The sequence below is a fragment of the Scyliorhinus canicula genome, chromosome 5 (genome assembly GCF_902713615.1).
Source record: "Scyliorhinus canicula chromosome 5, sScyCan1.1, whole genome shotgun sequence".
NCBI lineage: Eukaryota > Metazoa > Chordata > Chondrichthyes > Carcharhiniformes > Scyliorhinidae > Scyliorhinus > Scyliorhinus canicula.
Window position 1 is genome coordinate 7,959,149 of NC_052150.1, and position 24,849 is coordinate 7,983,997.

General features: G+C 49.5%; 1 protein-coding gene across 2 annotated transcripts in view; it reads right to left on the reverse strand.

The window, feature by feature from the left end:
* Positions 1-274: 274 nt before the first annotated feature.
* The window catches only part of drosha (drosha ribonuclease III), a 199,790-nt gene continuing 175,215 nt past the window's right edge, over positions 275-24,849 (reverse strand). Inside the window, exons 31-32 of one of the 2 annotated variants that reach the window (XR_005460598.1) lie at positions 558-850; positions 275-363 (exon numbers count right to left, since the gene is read on the reverse strand). Coding sequence is in view for 1 of the 2 variants with exons in the window: in XM_038796522.1 (XP_038652450.1) it covers positions 720-850 (131 nt within the window). In the remaining variant the exon portion in view is untranslated. Of the gene's footprint in view, positions 851-24,849 lie in introns of both variants that reach the window. The other variant, XM_038796522.1, reaches the window with a different exon arrangement.

Sequence of the window (24,849 nt, forward strand, 5' to 3'; positions counted from 1 at the left end):
GTAAAAAGTAACAATTGCTAAATCCTAATTTAAGCATAAAATGCTCCTGGTGCACTTAACAAGCAAAACCCCACAGTCAAATTCCAATTACAGGTAGCAGCACATCTTAAAATTATTACCTATGCCAAACATTCTCTGTGTACGCACTTAGAAGGAGTGAATGATTTAACAGGAAATGATTTCCGCTCGATGTGAAGTCCAGAGGAACCCTGATCAAAAGCACAATTTTTCTTTGCAAGCTGTTCTGCATCCCACCTGGACTCAACACAAAGACGTTAATAAAAAAAGAGAGAGATTTTATTGACCTATCATTCGCAAGACGTTACAGTTCTCCAGTCGCACAAGCAACGCCCCAAGAACATCCTGGGTAAAATAAAAGCAACAGGTTCAAAAATAAAATCGGCTGCTTTGAAAATCAAAGCTACAAATGTACAAGTGTTGGAAACCAAATAATTAAAACTAAAACAAGACGCTTGTAAACACACATTTAAATAACATGAGACAAAATCGTCCTGCATGATGCAATGCCTCCTCTGCAGGACTGTAAGCTTTCATACCTCATTGCTGAGGATGGAACACCATCTCTTGATCTTGCTGCACACATTTTATGGCTCCTCATTCACTTTCACATTAAAAATAGGTTATGTCCCCAAAGGCGAACGTGGCTGGAATTGTAGTTGTTTAAGAAGGTAAATATGCCACAGTTCTCGTGTACTCGTTTATTTTCTGCTCTCCTCGGTCTCACTGGGATCCTTCTCCTGTCGCTCTCTTTCCTGCCTCATTTCTCTCAACTCCTGTCTGTATTTCCGCTCAATGAAGCGCTTCTGATGAGCCATCTGGGGAAAGTTATCTGGTGCAAGGAGGAAATATTTTATTAATGAACTATACCCCGTAGTGCTTCAAGAACGTTACACTGAAATTGCAACAGAAAAGAATCCACTCAAAAATATATTTAAAAAAAGGCCATTGAAAGTAAATCGAGGGTAGTTTGCTGGGAGGTGAAGACATCCTTCTGTAACTTGCAAAACAAATCAAAGCCAGTCAGGCGACGAGGTCACAAAAGTCATCGGGCAAATTCAGGGTTGGCAGACAGATGGGCGGAGGGCCGGCAGAGGCGAGGAAAGGCTACCTCTGGGATAAAATCTCACCACCCTCAGGCACAGCCAAGGGACATAGTGGCAATGCTACTGGACTATTAACTCAGAGGGCCAGATTAGTGCCCGGAAGACAGGGGTTCAAATCCCACCAAGGCAACTGGTGGAAGCTATAGTCAACTAATAAAGGTATTACTGGTGACTATTATCGATTGTCACAAAAAAAACCATCTCATTCGCCAATGCCCTTTAGAGGTCGTTGTGCTGAATAAAAACAGAAAGTGCAGGATAAACTCTGCAGGTCTGACAGAATCCATGGAGAGAAACAGAGTTCATGTTTTGAGTCGCCTGATCTTTCTAAAAGGGGATAGGAATGTGATGAATTATATCCTTGGAGAGGGGTGGGTGGAGCAGGAGGGAAAGTCAGTGATAGGTTGGAGCTAAGGAGACATTGACAATGATGCCATGGACACGGGGGTGGTTAATGGTGCCATGAGGGGCTGAGGAATGTTAATAGTGGCAAAGGTAGGACAGCAGAATAGCGTTCATTGGAAAACAAGGTCAGTGCTCAGTGGCAGCAAAACTGAACAGCAAGGGGCAGTGGGCATGCGGGGCAGGGTGGAGTTGTGCTGGGCTGTTTGCTCTCCTTACTGGGTCTGTCTCACATGTGCCTCCAGATCCACAGCTGCCCCTGGAAATGGACTAGCTAGCCACACTGTTCAAAGGGGAATTCGAGATGGGCAACAAATGGTGGCCCTTGTTAGCAATGCTCACATCCTATGAAAGAAGCAATGAAACCTTCCGTCTTACTCTTTTTTGTTTGGAGTGCGCGGGAGATTGATAAAAAGTTAAGTCGTGCAGCAGTAATATGAAGGGTCGAATTTGTGTACACGGGACCCATGTGTTGCTTTACGGCAGTGCAGCTTAGTGGGGACATTAGCTCTCGGCAAACTACACTCAGGCATAAAAGCAGGAGCTTGAATGAGTAACCCAGGGGCATGTGGCAATGACATTTCCATAATATTTATGGGGCAGATTATTAACAGATGAGGAAGACTGCCTCTTTGCTGAGTGCACTACTTTATGCACAAAAAGTCTCCTGTCTTTGCTGTGGTGAATTGTTAAACCAAAACAGTAGATAGCAAACATAGTTGTGGAATAATCACCATCCGTGTGAAGTTTGCACATTCTCCCCGTGTTTGCGTGGGTCTCACCCACACGACCCAAAGATGTGCAGGATAGGCCATGCTAAATTGCCCCTTACTTGGAAAAAATGAATCGGTAAATTTATTTTTAAAAATAGTCGTGGAACACATTGTAAAAAGGCAGATGCCAATCACTTACACACACTCCAAAGAAACTGAGACGAGGTACTAATTTAAAGTTATATTTATATCCGATGTGTGTACAGCTGTAATGTGGTTTGATCCTGAGAGGATTGACAGGGTGGATGTGGAAAGGATGTTTCCCCTTGTGGCAGAGACCAGAATTAGGGGCACAGTTTAAAAACAAGCGGTCTGCCACAAGAGATGAAGATGAATATTTATTTCTCTCGCTGAGGTGTGAGTCTGTGGAACTCTCTCCCCACAGAGTGCTGGGGGCAGCTTCATTGAATATCTTTGAACACCGGCATAGACTGGCAAGGAGTCAAAGGGTATCGACACGAGGTCTGAACCCACAACCAGTTTAGCCATGATCTGATTGAATGGAAGCGCAGTCTCCTGGGGCCCCCTCTTGCTCCTAATTGACATGTCCGATTCTCTAATACAAATCTTGCTCTATCTAAATGTATGTAATACATATCTGGCATAAGACACGCAAATCCTGCCCAGAATTAAAGTGTCGCCAAGCTCACCATCTTGTACGGATGAGCAGAATTGTTTCAACCGAATACTTGGTCCGCACTCCACTAACTCCCACCAGCAACCCCCCCCCCCCCCCCCACATCCACTAACTCCCAACAGCAACCCCCCCCCCACCTCCACTAACTCCCACCAGCAACCCCCCCCACCTCCACTAACTCCCACCAGCAACCCCCCCCACCTCCACTAACTCCCAACAGCAACCCCCCCACCTCCACTAACTCCCAACAGCAACCGCCCCCCCCACTAACTCCCACCAGCAACCCCCCCCCCACCTCCACTAACTCCCAACAGCAACCCCCCCCAACTCCACTAAATCCCACCAGCAACCTCCCCCCCCAACTCCACTAACTCCCAACAGCAACCCCCCCCCCCACATCCACTAACTCCCACCAGCAACTCCCCCCCCACATCCACTAACTCCCAACAGCAATCCCCCCCACATCCACTAACTCCCAACAGCAACCCCCCCCACTAAATCCCACCAGCAACCCCCACCCCCCCACCTCCACTAAATCCAACCAGCAACTCCCTCCCCAACTCCACTAACTCCCACTAGCAACCCCCCCCCCACTAAATCCCACCAGCAACTCCCCCCCCACCTCCACTAACTCCCACCAGCAACTCCCCCCCCCAACTCCACTAACTCCCACCAGCAACTCCCCCCCCAACTCCACTAACTCCCACCAGCAACCCCCCCCCAACTCCACTAACTCACACCAGCAACCCCCCCCCCCCAAACTCCACTAACTCCCACCAGCAACCCCCCCAACTCCACTAACTCCCACCAGCAACCCCCCCCAACTCCACTAACTCCCACCAGCAACTCCCCCCCACCTCCACTAACTCCCACCAGCAACCCCCCCCCCACCTCCACTAACTCCTACCAGCAACTCCCCCCCCAACTCCACTAACTCCCACCAGCAACCCCCCCCCAACTCCACTAACTCCCACCAGCAACTCCCCCCCCAACTCACACCAGCAACTCCCCCCCACTAACTCACACCAGCAACTCCCCCCCCCAACTCCACTAAATCCCACCAGCAACTCCCCCCCCACCTCCACTAACTCCCACCAGCAACTCCCCCCCCCCACCTCCACTAACTCCCACCAGCAACTCCCCCCACCTCCACTAACTCCCACCAGCAACTCCCCCCACCTCCACTAACTCCCACCAGCAACTCCCCCCACCTCCACTAACTCCCACCAGCAACCCCCCCCCCACCTCCACTAACTCCCAACAGCAACCCCCCCCAACTCCACTAAATCCCACCAGCAACCTCCCCCCCCCCCCCCACCTCCACTAACTCCCACCAGCAACTCCCCCCCCCACCTCCACTAACTCCCACCAGCAACCCCCCCCACCTCCACTAACTCCCACCAGCAACTCCCCCCACCTCCACTAACTCCCACCAGCAACCCCCCCCCCCACCTCCACTAACTCCCACCAGCAACTCCCCCCAACTCCACTAACTCCCACCAGCAACCCCCCCCCCCCCCAAGTCCACTAAATCCCACCAGCAACCCCCCCAACTCCACTAAATCCCACCAGCAACCCCCCCCCAACTCCACTAACTCCCACCAGCAACCCCTCCCTCCCCAACTCCACTAACTGCCACCAGCAACTCCCCCAACTCCACTAACTCCCACCAGCGACCCCCCCCACCTCCACTAACTCCCACCAGCAACTACCCCCCCACCTCCACTAAATCCCACCAGCAACACCCCCCCACCTCCACTAACTCCCACCAGCAACCCCCCCCAACTCCACTAACTCCCACCAGCAACTCCCCCCCCCCAACTCCACTAACTCCCACCAGCAACTACCCCCCCAACTCCACTAACTCCCACCAGCAACACCCCCCCACCTCCACTAACTCCCACCAGCAACCCCCCCCAACTCCACTAACTCCCACCAGCAACTCCCCCCCCCAACTCCACTAACTCCCACCAGAAACTCCCCCCCAACTCCACTAACTCCCACCAGCAACCCCCCCACCCCCACTAACTCCCACCAGCAACCTACCCCCCCCCCCCAACTCCACTAACTCCCACCAGCAACCCCCCCCACCTCCACTAACTCCCGACAGCAACCCCCCCCCACTAACTCCCACCAGCAACCCCCCCACTAAATCCCACCAGCAACCCCCCCCCACCTCCACTAAATCCCACCAGCAACCCCCCCCCCAACTCCACTAACTCCCACCAGCAACCTACCCCCCCAACTCCACTAACTCCCACCAGCAACCCCCCCCCAACTCCACTAACTCCCACCAGCAACCCCCCCCCAACTCCACTAACTCCCACCAGCAACTCCCCCCCCACCTCCACTAAATCCCACCCGCAACCCCCCCCCACCTCCACTAACTCCCGCCAGCAACCCCCCCACTAACTCCCACCAGCAACCCCCCCCCACTAAATCCCACCAGCAACCCCCCCCACCTCCACTAAATCCCACCAGCAACCCCCCCCCAACTCCACTACCTCCCACCAGCAACCTACCCCCCCCCAACTCCACTAACTCCCACCAGCAACCCCCCCCCCCCAACTCCACTAACTCCCACCAGCAACCCCCCCCCAACTCCACTAACTCCCACCAGCAACCCCCCCCCCCCCAACTCCACTAACTCCCAACAGCAACCCCCCCCCACCTCCACTAAATCCCACCAGCAACCCCCCCCCAACTCCACTAACTCCCACCAGCAACCTACCCCCCCAACTCCACTAACTCCCACCAGCAACCCCCCCAACTCCACTAACTCCCACCAGCAACTCCCCCCCCCCCACTTCCACTAAACCCCACCCTCAACCCCCCCCCCCACCTCCACTAACTCCCGCCAGCAACCCCCCCCCACTAACTCCCACCAGCAACCCCCCCCCCACTAAATCCCACCAGCAACCCCCCCCCACCTCCACTAAATCCCACCAGCAACCCCCCCCCAACTCCACTAACTCCCACCAGCAACCTACCCCCCCAAACTCCACTAACTCCCACCAGCAACCCCCCCCCAACTCCACTAACTCCCACCAGCAACCCCCCCCCAACTCCACTAACTCCCACCAGCAACTCCCCCCCCACCTCCACTAAATCCCACCCGCAACCCCCCCCACCTCCACTAACTCCCGCCAGCAACCCCCCCCCCCACTAACTCCCACCAGCAACCCCCCCCCCACTAAATCCCACCAGCAACCCCCCCCACCTCCACTAAATCCCACCAGCAACCCCCCCCCCCAACTCCACTAAATCCCACCAACAACAACCCCTCCCCCCCACATCCCACCAGCAACCAGCCCCCCGCACCACTCCATCAAATCCCACCAGCAAACCACCCCCCCCCCCCCCAACACAAGCATTCTGTTCCATAGATGGATCACTCCAGAGATGAATCCAATCCAACTGTGGACACATTTTCTTTCTTCTAACAAACTTTGAAGTAAGGCTTTCGTTCGTCTTGCACCTTCCACAATCTGAGGATTTTCCAAAGCATTTCATAACCAACAAAGTATTTCTGATGTCCAGCCACACACGGCCAATTTAAACATGGCAAGCTCCCCCAAACAGCCACACAATGGTGGGTGGGGGGGGGGGGGGGGGGGGGGGGGGACATCTTACAAAGGAAAAACTCCGGGCAGGGCCACGAGTCCTTACAAGCGACGACAGAGATCGTGTTGGAGAAATTACCAAAAACCTGCTAAATATGGAGAAGCTCTCCTTTGTAAACGGAAAGCTCTTATTCTGAAATTCTAATTTGCAGAACACAAATAGTGAGGCTTTATCAGTGGGGCTCTTCTGCTCTTAGCTCTCTCCTGAACAAATTAACATTTGTCAAGGCGGTAGAAATGTTATTAGTTCCACGGAAGGAGGTGTTGATTAAAAATATAGGATGCAAAATAAGCCTGTTATGGACACTAGCGTGCAGGAGAAAGAGCATCGCACAGTCTGGATGCATGGGAACATTTGATTGGGTTTTTGCCTATTTAAATTGGATAAGGATGGTTGGAGGTCAATTCAACCAGAAGTAGGAGGTTACTCGAGTTTCCAGTATGTCCAGCATTTCTGACTAATTCATTGCCACCCCTTTTCTAGGGTAGGCCACCTGGGAGAATTCCTAATCTTCTCTACAATACAATGTTTTCTTGTCCTTCCCACCCTGTCTGTCCGCCTGCATCGCTGTTTGCGTCACCAAGCTGAAAGCCCTCAAGCTTGGCACATTAACCTGATCTCCTCCCTTCCTTGGTTGCTGCTGCCTGACCCGTCGAGTGTCACCATCAGTCTCTGGTTTTATTTCCCATCTCCCAGCCTCTGCAGAACTTTAGGCGTTTTCATGAAGTTACAGATTACAGCATGAGGTAGGGGTACAATTGGTCTTTTATAAATCTTGCTGCATACGTGACGAAGAAGTGAGAATTGAAAGTTATATTTGGTTGGATGTGAACACACTTAATTTGTTTAAATCTGTTGTACAAAGCTCTGCCAAGATTTCAAAGGGGCAAGTGGGAGGGGCTGTACGGCGTAAAACTCAAATGCTTAAACCATCACAATAGACACCGGACTCTCAACCAGACACACATACACACACTTTCAACCAGACACACATACACACACTTTCAACCAGACACACATACACACACTTTCAACCAGACACACACACACTCTCAACTAGACACACATACACACACACTCTCAACCAGACACACATACACACACTTTCAACCAGACACACACACTCTCAACTAGACACACATACACACACACTCTCAACCAGACACACATACACACACTTTCAACCAGACACACATACACACACTTTCAACCAGACACACATACACACACTTTCAACCAGACACACACACACTCTCAACTAGACACACATACACACACACTCTCAACCAGACACACATACACACTTTCAACCAGACACACACACACTCTCAACCAAACACACACACTCAACTAGACACACCCACTCAACCAGACACACACACATACACACTCAACCAGACACACAAACACATACACACACACGCACATATACACACACTCTCAACCAGACACACACACACACACACACACACACTCAACCAGACACACACACTCAACCAGACACACACACACTCTCAACCAGACACACACACACACACACACACTCTCAACCAGACACACACACACACACTCTCAACCAGACACACACACACACACTCTCAACCAGACACACACACACACACACACACTCAACCAGACACACACACACACACACACACTCAACCAGACACACACACACACACACACACACACACAACCAGACACACACACACTCTCAACCACACACTCTCAACCAGACACACACACTCTCAACCAGACACACACACACTCTCAACCAGACACACACACAAAACACTCAACCAGACACACACAAAACACTCAACCAGACACACACACAAAACACTCAACCAGACACACACACTCACACACACACACACTCAACCAGACACACACACTCAACCAGACACACACACACACACTCAACCAGACACACAGACACACACTCTCAACCAGACACAGACACACACTCTCAACCAGACACACACACTCTCAACCAGACACACACACACACTCTCAACCAGACACACACACACACTCTCAACAAGACACACACACACACTCTCAACCAGACACACACACACACTCTCAACCAGACACACACACACACTCTCAACCAGACACACACACACACTCTCAACCAGACACACACACACACTCTCAACCAGACACACACACACACTCTCAACCAGACACACACACACACTCTCAACCAGACACACACACACTCTCAACCACACACACACACACTCTCAACCAGACACACACACACACTCTCAACCAGACACACACACACACTCTCAACCAGACACACACACACACTCTCAACCAGACACACACACACACTCTCAACCAGACACACACACACACACTCTCAACCAGACACACACACACACTCTCAACCAGACACACACACACTCTCAACCACACACACACACACACTCTCAACCAGACACACACACACACACTCTCAACCACACACACACACACTCTCAACCAGACACACACACACACACTCTCAACCAGACACACACACACACTCTCAACCAGACACACACACACTCTCAACCACACACACACACACACTCTCAACCAGACACACACACACACTCTCAACCAGACACACACACACTCTCAACCAGACACACACACACACTCTCAACCAGACACACACACACACACACTCTCAACCAGACACACAAACACACACACACTCTCAACCAGACACATATTGCTCAAGTGATCTATATCCCTCATTCCCCGCCCGTTCATGTGTTTACCAAGGTACACCGTAAACATTGCTATCCTGCTGGCCGTCATCAACTCCATTGGCAACGTGTTCCAGGCACTCACCACCCGCTGTGTGAAGCCTGCCCCTAAACTTCCCCCTCTCACCTTGAACCTGTGCTCCCATGTAATTGATTTAATTTGGGAAACATCTGGTCTTGGTCATGCACAGATATTTAGCTGCCTTTACGAAGGGGTTCTGCACTGCCTTGGCTCTAAGATTTCGAGGAGGTCAGATGTAAAACCTGGCCTTCAGGCTGAGAGCTGTAAACTGGCTTGTCTGCTCCTGAACCTGCTGGGTGTCTTCTGGCCCCCTTTGCTTCTGAGACTGCCAGCAATTATACCTTGTACCGTCTGTGTATTTGGCTGCCTGCCCCCATCAAATTCCTTGGCTCTAGACATTATCATATGTATACCTCATTGATCTTCGAGATAAATTGTTTCTACTCATAAGGTATTCACATCGGATTCTAATAATTTCATTACTGGGAGAGAGACATCTCATCCGGCATTTTGAATACTGGCTACTGCTGTCTTTAGGCAGATTTCTACCGGTTGCTGGGCAGGTTGCATTCCATTATGTTTTGTTAAATCCTTTTTACTGCTGTTGCTGGGCAAATTCATGACAACCTTAAAAAAAAAACACTAACAAAGTTCCAATTAACGACGAAGGTTGGAAGAATTTCTAACCTCATATTTGGCTTTGGGCAGTTGTTGTACTTCTAGCAAAAATAGTTAATATTAATTAACATGTTTGAGAAAGATGAATTTATTGGGAACATGGATGCAGGTTATGAGGAGAAATGGAAAGAATCCAACGAGTCCTGACGTGCTTGAATCTTGAGCTCAGTTGGCCGGAAGGGCTGGTCCGTGATGCGGAGCGAGGCCAGCAGTGAGGGTTCAATTCCCCGTACCGGCTGAGGTTACTCATGAAGGCCCCGCCTTCTCAAGCTTGCCACTCACCTGAGGTGTGGTGAACCTCGGCTTAAACCATCACCAATCAGCTCTCACAGGGGAGAGCAGCCTATGGTCCTCTGGGACTGCGGCAACATTTACATTCTGAGCTAAGCGTTATTCATGTAGGATTCAATTTCTGACAACCAGTACGGTCTTTGCACCAGGGACATGGGGTTCGATTCCAGCCTCCGGTGATTGTCTCAGTGAAGTTTGAACGTTCTCCCCGTGTGTACGTGGGTTTCCTCCGGGTGCTCCGGTTTCCTCCCACAGTCCAAAGATGTGCAGGTTAGGTGGACTGACCATGATCAATGCGTGCGGATACGGGGATAGGGCGTGGACCTAGGTGGAGTGTTCTTTCGGAGGGTCAGTGCAGACTCGATGGGCCAAATGGTCTCCTTCTGCACTGTAGGGATTCTACCAAAGAAGAACCAGGCAACATGCCTCAATGACTACCCGGTGGCCCTGACGTCAGTTGTAATTAAGTGCTTCGAGAGGCTGATCATGAAGCGCATCACCTCCATACTCCCGGAACGCCTTGACCCACTTCAATTCACATACCGTCGCAACCGGTCCACTTCAGATTCCATTTCCCTGGCCCTACACTCATCCCTAGAGCATCTCGAAAACAAGGACTCCTACATCAGACTCCTATTTATTGACTACAGTTCCGCCTTCAACACCATAACCCCAGCCAAGCTCATATCAAAGCTCCAAAACCTAGGACTTGGCTCTCCACTCTGCAACTGGATCCTTGACTTTCTGACCAACAGACCACAATCAGTAAAAATGAACACCAACACCTCCTCCACAATAGTCCTCAATACCGGTGCCCCGCAAGGCTGCGTACTTAGCCCCCTACTCTACTCCCTGTACACACACGACTGCGTGGCAAAACTTGGTTCCAACTCCATCTACAAGTTTGATGATACGAGCATAGTGGGCCGGATCTCGAATAACAACGAGTCCGAATACAGGAGGGAGATAGAGAACCTAGTGGAGTGGTGTAACAACAACAACAATCTCTCCCTCAATGCTAGCAAAACAAAAGAGTTGGTCATCAACTTCAGGAAGCAAAGTACTGTACACACCCCTGTCAGCATCGACGGGGCCGAGGTGGAGATGGTTAGCAGTTTCAAATTCCTAGGGGTGCACATCACCAAAAATCTGTCCTGGTCCACTCACGTCAATGCTATCACCAAGAAAGCACAACAGCGCCTATACTTCCTCGGGAAACTAAGGAAATTCGGCATGTCCACATTAACCCTTACCAACTTTTACAGATGCACTATAGAAAGCATCCTATCGGGCTGCATCACAGCCTGGTATGGCAACTGCTCGGCCCAGGACCGCAAGGAACTTCAGAGAGTCGTGAATACCGCCCAGTCCATCACACGAACCTGCCTCCCATCCATGGACTCCATCTACACCTCCCGCTGCCGGGGGAAAGTGGGCAGCATAATCAAGGATCCCTCCCACCCGGCTTACTCACTTTTCCAACTTCTTCCATCGGGCAGGAGACACAGAAGTCTGAGAACACGCACGAACAGACTCGAGAACAGCTTCTTCCCCACTGTCACCAGACTCCTAAATGATCCTCTTATTGACTGACCTCATTAACACTACACCCTGTATGCTTCAACCGATGCCAATGCTTATGTAGTTACATTGTATATCTTGTGTTGCCCTCTTATGTATTCTCATGTATTTTCTTGAATTTTGTTTAATTCCCTTTTCTTCCATGTACTGAATGATCTGTTGAGCTGCTTGCAGAAAAATACTTTTCACTGTACCTTGGTACACGTGACAATAAACAAATCAAATCCAATCCAATGTTGCGTGTATGTGTGTATATAAATCATACCTAAACACTGCATACCCTCGTTATTGGAGTCGGAGTGAGGGGAATACTGAATATAATAAAGCTGGTTTACAAATCTGGTTGATGATTGGAGGTGATGACATCCTTTATCTCAAATGCATGCCTCTTCATACTCGCTGAAGAGCACTTTTGATGGCAACACACTCTAGGTGCGGAGGGATTTGCTTAACATTTATTTCAATATAATTATCTGCCTTAATTTGTTTTTTGTATTGCAAAATAGCTTTGATAAAAGTCATCATTCAACTGAATCCACTCGTGTGTACAGTATTCACGATACCCCAGTTAGAAAATTGTATTCATTTGAATCTAATTTTTCTAACATAATAGTGGATTTGACTGAAGGGCTGTGCTTTCCTCCAATTTATTTCCCTTTTGTTTAAAATCTCCAATGGTTGTCATCAGATCCTCATTAATATTCAATGATTGAGGTTTGATTGTCAATGTGCTTATTTTCCACCTATTGTCATTTAACTTTTCTAAACTCCAGTTTGTGCTTGCGCATGTACCATCTTCTTATCGGGGCAGTCAGATCACCATACTCTCTTCAATACTCAACGGGCAACACAATTGAATCTTCACAAAATCACTGCAGCAGTCACTGAACAATGAAGGACTAATTCATCCAATTGATTTTGCTGCAGAATGGTGCAGATGTTGTGGAGATGGGAAAGGGGAGGTTGGAGTGCTGAATACACATTGTGGGAGCGAACAATGAGCATATGAAGCATATTGTTTATTTCAGCTTGTCAAGACGTACGCGCGTGCACACACACGGGCAGGCACATGCGCTCGCAGGCACACAGACACAGATGCATGCTGATGCACAGATACGTGCGCACATACACACACACACATGCCTGTGCAGTCACACACGAACATGCAAACAGGCACGCAGATACATGCCACAGACATACACGCAGATGCACACACACACATGCGCAGCCACACACGCAGACAGACATGCAGACATGCACGCATGCAGGCACAAGTACGCATGCGAACACACACATGCATACACGCATACACACAGACACACGCATACACAGACACACACGCATAGACACACGCACACACACATATGCACACACACATACAGACACACACGCATACACACATACACACACACCGCATACACACACAGGCATAGCGCATACACATACACAGACACACACACACACAGACACACACACACATACACATACACAGACACACACACACAAGCAGACACTCCAATATGTAAAGGTTCTGAATACTAAAATATTTACCAAATGACAGAATCCATGGATAGAAAAGTCGAGGGTTGTTTTACAAGTCATAGGTTGGAATATAAATACTATTCAAAGATGCCTTTTTCAGGTAAAGGAAACTTTGCCTGCATCATTTTGCAAAAAACAAACTACCGAAGCCGCTGGAAGTCTGAAATGCAAACAGGAAGGGCTGGCCTGGCATCATCTCTGGGGAGAGTAAATGTTTCAAGTTGAATATGTCCCTGTGACAGGCCGGCGGGATGGGGGGGGTCATCGATGTAATCAAAGACAGACGCTCTATTCCCCAATACGGCGGTGGGGGGGGGGGGGGGGGGAGACCACTTGCTGCTCCAAGTATTTCTGTGCAGGGATTTCCCCCCTAACTGCGAGGAGCAAACAGCTTCAACCCTCACCCTTTTACCATTTCATTAATGCCTCTGATGACGCGGGTCTCCATGGCGAGCCTGTTGAGGTGCCAGAGCTGCCCGTCCTACGACTGAGAGGATAGAGGGCCTGCCCAACATCAATTTAACCCATTGAGCCTGCTCCACCATGCAACAGGACTGGGGTCAATCTTCTACCTCAACTTCATCTTCCCACACGACCCCTGCACCCTTGCATTTCCTTTGTAACCAAAAATCTGACCACAATCCTGAGCGGGTTGGAAGACCGATCACTCACAACCTTCTGGCGTAAGGAATTCCAAAGGTCCGAATAAAGAATGTTTCCCTGATCTCAGCCCTAAGTAGTTGACCCCTTATTCTGACACTGTGACTGTGACGCCATGTTCTAGATTGTCCACCCAGAGCAAAGTACTCGTCACCATCTCCCCTATCAAGGCATCCAAGAATGTTACATGCTTAAATCAGATCACCTCTCGTTCTTCTAAATTCCAAGGATTACAGATCCTGTCTACTCAATCTCCCCTCATCGGACAATCCCTGCTTCCCTCGCAGTCTACAGAACCTTTGTTGCACTCCCTCAAGGGCAAGTACTGCCTTAGATAAGGACAGTAAGAAGCCTTACAACACCAGGTTAAAGTCCAACAGGTTTGATTCAAACACGAGCTTTCGGAGCACAGCTCCTTCCTCAGGTGAATGGCGAACCGCCGGCATCTCCACATCATTAGATAAGGACAGAACAGCACACGGTCACTTGGGCGCATCTTCATCAATGCCTTACATTACCTTAAGAATGGCAGGGGAAAGCTTGCCAGGGCTGAAATGGGTTCAGCAGCAATCCAGAAACTAAGAAACATTTGTAATTGTCTTCACACCATTCTCTCGGCAAAAGCCGAATGGTACGAGGACAAGGAATTTCAAATAAAGATTACTTGCTCTTGTAAATTTCAAAATGAAAAGCAGAAAGAAAGACAGGAACAATAAATGGTTTTAAAATGACATCTCATGTGTTTAAGCGCAGAACGGGATATTTAAAAAAAAACATGCCCATTGCTGAGCTCCATTTAAAATGATATCGGGAGGGAATTATTTCACACACATGCTCCTGTCATCTACTGGCGGTGCGCCCGAAAGGCGGCTTGGCCAGTTGATGCCGGGAGATCCCTCTTCTGGGATCTACCCGACTCGCCATGCTTCGGGAGTTCTAGAAAGATCCGTGAGATCTGAATCCCGCCCGTTGTGGGTGGAATCAGTATTTTGCAAACCTGCATCTTAAGAGTGAGGCTCACTCTATAACGTGCACTTCTCTGATCTACCTGAGGAGTTGGGATCTAACCCCTTTGCCTCGGAGGCCTCGCCCGAGCGCCATTCAGTGCTGGTCCCCACAAACTGGGACCAGACGGAATGGCACCTGTTGGTGGTCTCCTCGGGGATGGGAGGTCCCCAGGTGGTTGCCCTCTGGGCAGGGTGGCACTGCTGGTGCTACCCAGCAACTATGGCACTGCCAGGCTAGCACCCTTGCACTGTTAACTTGGCAGTGCCACTGTGCCAGGGATCGGGCCCAGAAAGCTCCCTGCGTGTGTGGGGTGGGGTGCGGGGGAGCCCTAAGGGCCCCCTTATTGGTGATTCGGAAGGGGGGGGGGTTGAGGGAACTACAGTCCTACATGGAGGAGATCGGTGAGTCGAGCTCCTCAGTGCAGGAAACAGGACCAAGTGGAGCCTCGGAGGGGAATTCTCGCTGAGGTACTGAATTGAAACACAGTCCTGACAGATAGCGCGGTGCTTCTCGGCGTTGCGAGTGTTGGGAAACACCCCACGAAATGCGCTCGTCACGGGACTCTGTACCAATTTGGTTAGATCGTGCTAGTAATATTCAACCTTCAGAGGGGAAAAAATGTCTCCTGGAGAAATGTGGCTTTTATGGCACCCAATATCACAGCTTATTCATCAAGAACATCACAGTAATATAGTGATTATGTTACTGGGGTACTGGTCCAGAGAACATGAGCTCAAATATCACCCTGGCATTTTGAGTATTTTAACGACTTAAAAAAAAACCTGGATATGAAACACCACAGAAAATGTACCCCAAAAATGACAGAATTATTGGACAAACACAACAACATTATAGAACATACAGTACAGAAGGAGGCCATTCAGCCCATTGAGTCTGCACCGACCCACCTCACTTCCACCCTATCCCCGTAACCCAATAACCCCCCTCCTAACCATTTCTGGACACTAAGGGCAATTTATCATGGCCAATCCACCTAACCTGCACGTCTTTGGACTGTGGGAGGAAACCGGAGCATCCGGAGGAAACCCCACGCAGACACGGGGAGGACGTGCAGACTCCACACAGACAGTGACCCAGCCGGGAACCGAACCTGGGACCCTGGAGCTGTGAAGCCACAGTGCTAACCACTTGTGCTACCGTGTCGCCCATGACATTCAGCGGAGGAAGACAAGCGAATTCATCCGATCTGGGCCTGTGCGTGACCCCAGCCCCGCACCAATGCCGCTGGTTCTCAACATACCTCTGAAGTGACCTAAGCAGGGTTGTTTGTGAAACCCAGTCCAGCATTTCTGGGACTAATTTGGCAGCGCCACTTTGTGACTTTCGACACTTAGAACATGTGGATGGAGCTACTTCAATGCTGCCCCCCCCCCACCTCCCTCCAATTATGACCCACCGCACACCCCTACATTTCTTCACTAAACCACTGGTGGCCTGGGTTCTAAGCTTCAGAATTCTCTCCCTAAACCCCATCACCTCCCACCCTGCCGTCAAGCTGCCCCTCAAAACTTGCTACTTTAACCAAATGTTTGCTCACCCCACCTAACGTGACCTTTTGTGGTTTGGAGCTAAGTTTTGTTTGCAATCGCTCCAATCAAGTGCCGGCAGATATTTCATCATCTTTCAAGTGTTGTTGTATGTCAACAGAATCAATTCCAAATAACTACGGTGATCATCCGTTAAATAATATTCCAGCTCGTAACAGAGATGAAGTATATCGAGTTAGCTCAGATACTGATGGTGGGATTTTGAGTAACTACATTCCTCTGGTCACCTTTTGCTCAGGACATTGCTGCCTCTCAAAGTCACCCAGGCTGATCTCTGCACAGGCTCCAGGCAAGGAACTGGGACAGTAGAGTCAGAAGGTTGGCTTCCCACACCAGGTGCAGGATTTGTACCCTCCTATGGAGGTGGGTGGGCATGAAAGTGTGTTTTGCTGGCTGACATGCTGACATGCCAGTTAAACTCCACCCCCTAGGCAGTGGTTAGCACTGTTGCTTCACAGCTCCCGGGTCCCAGGTTCGATTCCCGGCTTGGGTCACTGTCTGTGCGGAGTCTGCACGTTCTCCCCGTGTCTGCGTGGGTTTCCTCCGGGTGCTCCAGTTTCCTCCCACAAGTCCCGAAAGACGTGCTGTGAGGTGAATTGGACATTCTGAATTCTCCCTCCGTGCACCCGAACAGGCGCCGGAATGTGGCGACGAGGGGCTTTCACAATAACTTCATTGCAGTGTTAACATAAGCCTACTTGTGACACGAATAAAGATTATTATTATTTTCCCCAGTAACCAGTTAAACAGGGTGAAGACCTATGATGAGAGGCCAACTGGAATTTTTTTTTTTTTTTAAAGAAATTACAGCACAGTAACAGGCCCTTCGGCCCTCCCAGCCTGCGCCGATCCAGATCCTTTATCTAAACCTGTTGCCTTTTTTCCAAGGATCTACCTCCCTCTGTTCCCCGCCTGTTCATATATCTGTCTAGATGCCTCTTAAATGATGCTATCGTGCCCGCCTCTACCACCTCCGCTGGCAAAGCGTTCCAGGCACCCACCACCCTCTGCATAAAAAACTTTCCACGCACATCTCCCTTAAACTTTCCCCCTCTCACCTTGAAATCGTGACCCCTTGTAATTGACACTCCCACTTTTGGGAAAAGCTTGCTGCTATCCACCCTGTCCATACCTCTCATAATTTTGTAGACCTCAATCAGGTCCACCCCTCAACCTCCGTCTTTCCAACGAAAACAATCCTAATCTACTCAACCTTTCTTCATAGCTATCCCCCTCCATACCAGGCAACATCCTGGTGAACCTCCTCTGCACCCTCTCTAAAGCATCCACATCCTTCTGGTAATGTGGCGACCAGAACTGCACGCAGTATTCCAAATGTGGCCTAAATCTCGCCAGCCTCTGGCAGTGCTGCAGCCCCCCCCCTCCGAAACACAAGAATTAGGAGCACAATTGGGTTAGTTGGGCCCTCGAGCCTGCTCCGCATTTGATAAGATCATGGATGATCGGACTGAGCCCTCAATCCCACATCAGGAGGCGTTGGGGGTGCGCCCGGCTGGCTGAAGGCGGTTTCCCTGTGGCAGATCAGGGTTGGCAAAAATGGTGGGCAGTCCCAAGGTAGGCTCCCCACGTGCCCGGTCATACGTCTGGCCACAGACCACACCTTGGAAGCACTCCTGCCTGGGATGGCCCAGCTGCCGAGGGCATTTTATTTATTTGAAAGCTTAAAACGTGAGGGCACTTCAACATGTTGACACTCTCCTCACCCCCCTCCCCACTTAGAATGGCCAGCTGCTGCTCATTCAACCGTGCAGGCCCTCCAGCTTTGAGAGTCCACCTACTCTGCTCAAGTGGACAGCAAGGCTGCCCTCTGGCTTGTAATTGGCCAACTTGGGTAAAGCCCCTCCCAGTGACTGTTCCACCAGCCCAGTTTGGGGTTCCGACTCCCAGCTAATCGGGGTCCCGACCCAAAACCCAAGGCCGTGCCCCGGGAGTCGGGAGGTAGCACGCCACAAATAATGCACGACCCCCCAAATAGGCGAGGGTTAAATATTCAGCTCCCAAATCGTCCGTCGCTACAGTTCGGAACAGAGGTTGGAAAAGTTGGGACAGCTCCCGTCGGAGCGGGGAAGGTGAAGTGCCGGTCTCATCGAGGTTTTGATGGAGTAAACCCAGCGGTCACTGGATTCAATATCACGGGAAGATCATCCAGCGGGAAGAGGAGGAGAAATGAGAGAGTTATCGGGGTCTGGAATGGTCGACCTGAGAACGGCAGTGGAAACAGATTCCATAAACAATATTAAAAGTGGGTTTGAGGGTGAGGAACTGACAGGGTTACAGACAAAACCTAATGACGTGGGACTAAGCATGGCTGCCCTTTCAAAGCACCAGAGGTACAAGGGGCCGAGTGGCCTCCTTCTTCTTCTGAGTTTTTAATAGTTCTATAATTTCAAGAGCAGAATGTTTATGAAAACCCTCACTCCGTTCTGTTGCCTCAATTTGTGCAATGCCTCGACAGGTGGACCTGGGAACTGGCCACCATCCTGATATTTTCCACATAGGGCCGATTAGAGATGAAAAGCTCTTGTTCAAAAAAAAAGATCTTCAGATGAGATCATCACTCGTCTGCAACAAAATACCCAGAGAGTGAGCGCACCCATGTAAACATTGCAAGATCTGTGAGACAGCTATGCCCTCACGTAGGCAGATTCTCGCGCACAGCCTGGCACCAGGGTGCAGAATTCGACACTGGCAGAGCCGTCTCTGCTGGGGGGAGGGCTTCAATTGTTCCTCTTCCCACCCTCTCCGGCCATAACAAGGTCGGTGCTCGGCTTAGCAACCATCTTAGAACAATGATCACAGCCAGCTACGGCTTCTGCGTTCCATTTAAAACTGCTGGCCACATGCCCAGTTCAGAGAACTGACATTTACAGAGTGGAAGAAACAGAAGTTAGGCGGCCTTGTTTTCAACAATCGAGTTCGAGCATTTCTTTACAAGCCCTTCTGGAGGGGCAACAACAGCTTGTATTTCTACAGCACCTTTCAAATAGCAACGCATCCCAAGCCACTTTTGTAAGAGCATTAGCAAATAAAAATACGACGCCAAGCCGCATAGAAATTAGATATTCGGTTTTACCAAGCTGCTTAAAGGGGGAGCGACGGGTAGAGAGTCAGAGAGATTCGGCAAGGAAATTCCAGAGTTTAGGATTGTGGCAGATGAAAGTACGCTGTTGTTACAACCCCCCCCCCCCCCCCCCCCCCACCCCCACCCCCCCCCACGGAGCTCACAGGGTGTGGACCTTCCCATAACCTCTGCCGAGTACGAACGTCCCCTCAACGAGGAGAGCTGGTGCGATATAAAAACCCCGGCCTATGTGAAGGTCGGGGCGGGAGGAGACTTTGGGGAGCGGAATAGTCTCGTTTATCTATGTTAATAAACCCAGTTTTCGCATCCGAACCTGTGGTCACTCTGTGCGGAGTCTGCATCCATCAATGGTGGAGAGATTACAACCAGGGATGCTCAAGGGGCCAGGATTAGAGGAGTGCGAATTTCTCGGAGGGGTGGAGGGGGATTACAGGGATTGGGAGGAGGAAAGATCAGGGAGGGATATGAAACCATGTGACCTTTAGAATTGAGGCGATGCTTGAGCAGAACCAGTGTAAGCCAGCGAGCACAGAGCTCAGAGATGCATAGGACTTGATGCCAGTTAGGACGTGAACAGCAGAGTGTTGGATGCCCTCAAGTTGATGAAGGATAGGAGAGAGGCCAGGGAAAACTGCATGAGAATAATCAGATGTGACAAAGATATGGATGAGGGTATCGGCAGCAAATACACTGGGTGGGGGTGAGGTCAGTAATGGGTATGGAGGTGGAAATAGGCGATCTCAGTGACGGGGTCAGACATGTGGTCAGAAACTCATTTTGGTGTCAAACATGACACCAAGTTTGCCAACCGATTCGCTCAGCCTCAGAGTGTTGCCTGGGAGAAGCATAACGCCAATGGCTCTGGAACAGCAACACGGATCAAAGACAATAGTTTTGGTCTTCCCAATATTTAACTGGAGAAGGTTTCTGCTCCTCCAATACTGCGGACAGAAGACCTTTCCCCATTTCTCAAAACTAAGCATCAGTCGAAGGTAATAAACACGTCTTTGATATTTGTGCAACCACCGAGAACACACAATCTGAATGCCTGCGACTTTCAATTTGTCCCAGGTAACCTTTGAAAAACAAAAGCACCACATTCCCCATGGTAGTGAAACTTGATGTGACTAGCGGAACTCTTACGAATGAGTTTTCAAGCAGGGGACAGCAGAGCAAGCATTAAAACACGTTGATAGATTCCAAGCCAAGAGAACCTTTTTCCACAAGAGAAGTAACAGCAAGACACTCCCGAGAAAGATACAAGTGTCTAGTCTGGAGTCAGGCTCTCATTGCGAGCATGAGCGGGAGGTAGGTCCTGTGACTGTAGCAAGCGGATTAAACGTCAGCATGCAAAGCTCTTAAAAGGTACAGTCACACTGTGATTTCCCCTCATTGAATAGTACAGAGAACAAGAATACAGAAAGAAGCATTAGGTTTTGCCAAGTGACCCACCGACCAGCCAATACTAAAGCTTTTGCTTTTTATGTTCAGTGAACAAAGAAAAACCAAAGTTGCGTAAATCGATATTTATTGACTGCATTATCAAAGGAGGGGGGGGTGGGGGGGGGGGGGAGAGCGTGTGGAAGGGGTGGAGGGAAACACACACACACGGTAGTTTAGTGCTACTATCAAAAGGCTAGTAATGCAGAAACCCAGGCTAATGCCCTGGTGACACAGGTTCAAATCTCACCAGAGCGACTGATGGAATTTAATTTAAAGTGGGCCGTTTGGCCGTACAGAACTTGAGTATTGTTTTTGTCGATGTAATAACCCTCACGAGAGCCACGGGGACACCCCAATCGATTCCCTATGGAACTCCTGGAAGGCACACCCCCCCCCCCTTGCAAAAATCTCCTCATAAAAGCCAGCCTGGACTGGGACCGGCGAGGGCATTGGTCCCAATTGGTACCTTGCGAGTATAATTCACCTCGGGGCCTTTACATTTGTTGGCAAATTAAAACTTCTTTTGGATTTACCTTCGCGGACCTCCTGAGCTTTTATGGTCAAAGTTTTTCATCTTGAACTCATCAGGACAAGAAGGTCAGGGGAAACAACAATTTTATACCGCATGAGAAGAGAGTGCTGATTAGTTGGCAAGTGGACTCTACTTGGTAGAGGTGCTGCACTGGGGAACGCGCCAGTTAATAGTGATGGACAGTTAACTGCCAAGCATTGTTTGAAAATTTAAACCAGGCAGTTTGACTCTGACTGGCCAAAACATTGCCCTGAGGAACAAACCAGTGAATGGCTATCACTTATTTTGTTTAGCTGAAATAGGCGCAATATGTGTACATGTTCTTTCTGCCTGAATAGAACAGGGCCCTGTGTATTAATATATGCAGCTTTCAGTACAGGCAAATGTGCTTTCTCATTCAGTATAAAGTTGCCGTTTCCCCTGACAATGGTATTCTTGCAGCAGTCCTGATCAATTCAAGAAGAAAAGATTTGACAAAATGTATTTTTTCAGCAATACTTCAATTCAATTAGTAAGTCTGGAATATAACGCTAGTCTCAGTAATGGTGACTACGACAACTATCATGGTGGTTGTAAAACTCCATTAAGTTTACTAATGTCCTTTCGGTAAGGAAATAAGAACTAGGAGCAGGAGTAGGCCATCTGGCCCCTCGAGCCTGCTCCGCTATTCAATGAGATCATGGCTGATCTTTTGTGGACTCAGCTCCACTTTCCGGCCCGAACACCATAACCCTTAATCCCTTTATTCTTCAAAAAACTATCAATCTGCATCTTAAAAACATTTAATGAAGGAGCCTCAACTGCTTCACTGGGCAAGGAATTCCATAGATTCACAACCCTTTGGGTGAAGAAGTTCCTCCTAAACTCAGTCCTAAATCTACTTCCCCTTATTTTGAGGCTATGTCCCCTAGTTCTGCTTTCACCCACCAGTGGAAACAACCAGCCTGCATTTATCCTATCTATTCCCTTCATAATTTTATATGTTTCTATAAGATCCCCCCTCATCCTTCTAAATTCCAACGAGTACAGTCCCAGTCTGCTCAACCTCTCCTCATAATCCAACCCCTTCAGCTCTGGGATTAACCTAGTGAATCTCCTCTGCATACCCTCCAGTGCCAGAACGTCCTTTCTCAAGTAAGGAGACCAAAACTGAACACATACTCTAGGTATGGCCTCACTAACACCTTATACAATTGCAGCATAACTTCCCTAGCCTTAAACTCCATCCCTCTAGCAATGAAGGACAACATTCCTTTCGCTTTCTTAAATCACCTGTTGCACAGTGTAAACCAACTTTTTCTTATGTCCTTACCTGGTCTGGCCTACATATGACTCCAGACCCACGACAAAGTGGTTGACTCTTAACTGCCATCTGAGGTGGCCGAGCAAGCCACTCAGTTCAAGGGCAATTAGGGATGGGCAACAAATGCTGGCCCAGCCAGCGACGCCCACATCCCATGACAGGAAAAAACAGACAGCATTTTTGGGTACATAAGTATGGTTCTCTGCATCGGTATTTGTTCACAGAATTCACAAAATGAAAGGTTTTTTCCTCAGAATAAGACAGTAGGGCAGGTCATTTGGGAAAAGACTTCCATTCATAAAGCACCTTACAGGGCCACAGAATGTCCCAAGTGCTTTACAGCTCATGAGGTATTTTTAAAGGGTGGTTTACTGCTGGCGGATAGGAACCATGGCAGTCTATTTTAGAATTAGAATTAGAACAGTACAGCACAGAACAGGCCCTTCGGCCCTCGATGTTGTGCCGAGCAATGATCACCCTACTCAAACCCACGTATCCACCCTATACCCGTAACCCAACAACCCCCCCTTTAACCTTATTTTTTAGGACACTAAGGGGCAATTTAGCATGGCCAATCCACCTAACCCGCACATCTTTGGATTGTGGGAGGAAACCGGAGCACCCGGAGGAAACCCACGCACACAGGGGGAGGACGTGCAGACTCCGCACAGACAGTGACCCAGCCGGGAATCGAACCTGGGACCCTGGAGCTGTGAAGCATTTATGCTAACCACCATGCTACCCTGCTGCCCAAACTCAGCAAGCTACCAAACGCAATGTGACAGTGAGCAGATAATCAGTTTCTGTCACAACGTCATTTACAGTGCAGAAGGTGGCCATTTGGCCCATCAATGTTTACTGAAACAGAATTGTTGACCAGGACACTGAGGATCACTGCACCAGAGCATCAGCCTAGATTCAGGCCCCGAGAATGGGACATGGACCCACAACCTTTAGGCTGAGAGCAGAGCGTGCTACCCACTGGACCATGGCTGGCACACAGGAACATATGGACAGTTGTATTTGAGGCTGAACGGCGTGATGCCCCACATGGCTGACTGAGGTGGCTCATGCAATGTGCGAAGTAGAAAATCCCAGGCGTGTGCTGGTCAGTCCCTGCATTTATTACACACGGAGAAGGGGATCAGGGGTTATGGGGAGAAGGCAGGAGAATGAGGATGAGAAGAATATCAGCCATGATTGAATGGCAGAGCAGACTCGATGGGCTGTGTGGCCTAATTCTCCTATGTCTTCTGGTCTAAGTCTTACAACACCAGGTTAAAGACCAACAGGTTTGTTTGGAATCACTAGCTTTCGGAGCACTGCTCCTTCCTCAGGTGAGTGAAGAGGTGGGTTCCATAAACACATATATGGATAACGTCAAAGATGCAAGACGACACTTTGAATGTGAGTCTAAGCAGGTAATTAAGTCTTTACAGGCCCAGACAGTGCGACTGGAGAGAGAGGGATAAGCCCAGGTTAAAGAGGTGTGAATTGCCTCAAGCCAGGACAGTTGGTAGGGTATCGCAAACCCAGGCCAGATGTTGGGGGGTGAATGTAGTGAGACATGATTCCAAGGTCCCGGTTGAGGCCGTACTCGTGTGTGCGGGCATAGTGTTATCACATCGTGTTCTACATGACCAATTTCAGAACAATCCCATTGTCTGGGAAAAGCTCACGTACTGAACTGGCCAAAATCAGATTTTTATAGAATTTACAGTGCAGAAGGAGGCCATTCGGCCCATCGAGTCTGCACTGGCTCTTGGAAAGAGCACCCTACCCAAGGTCAACAC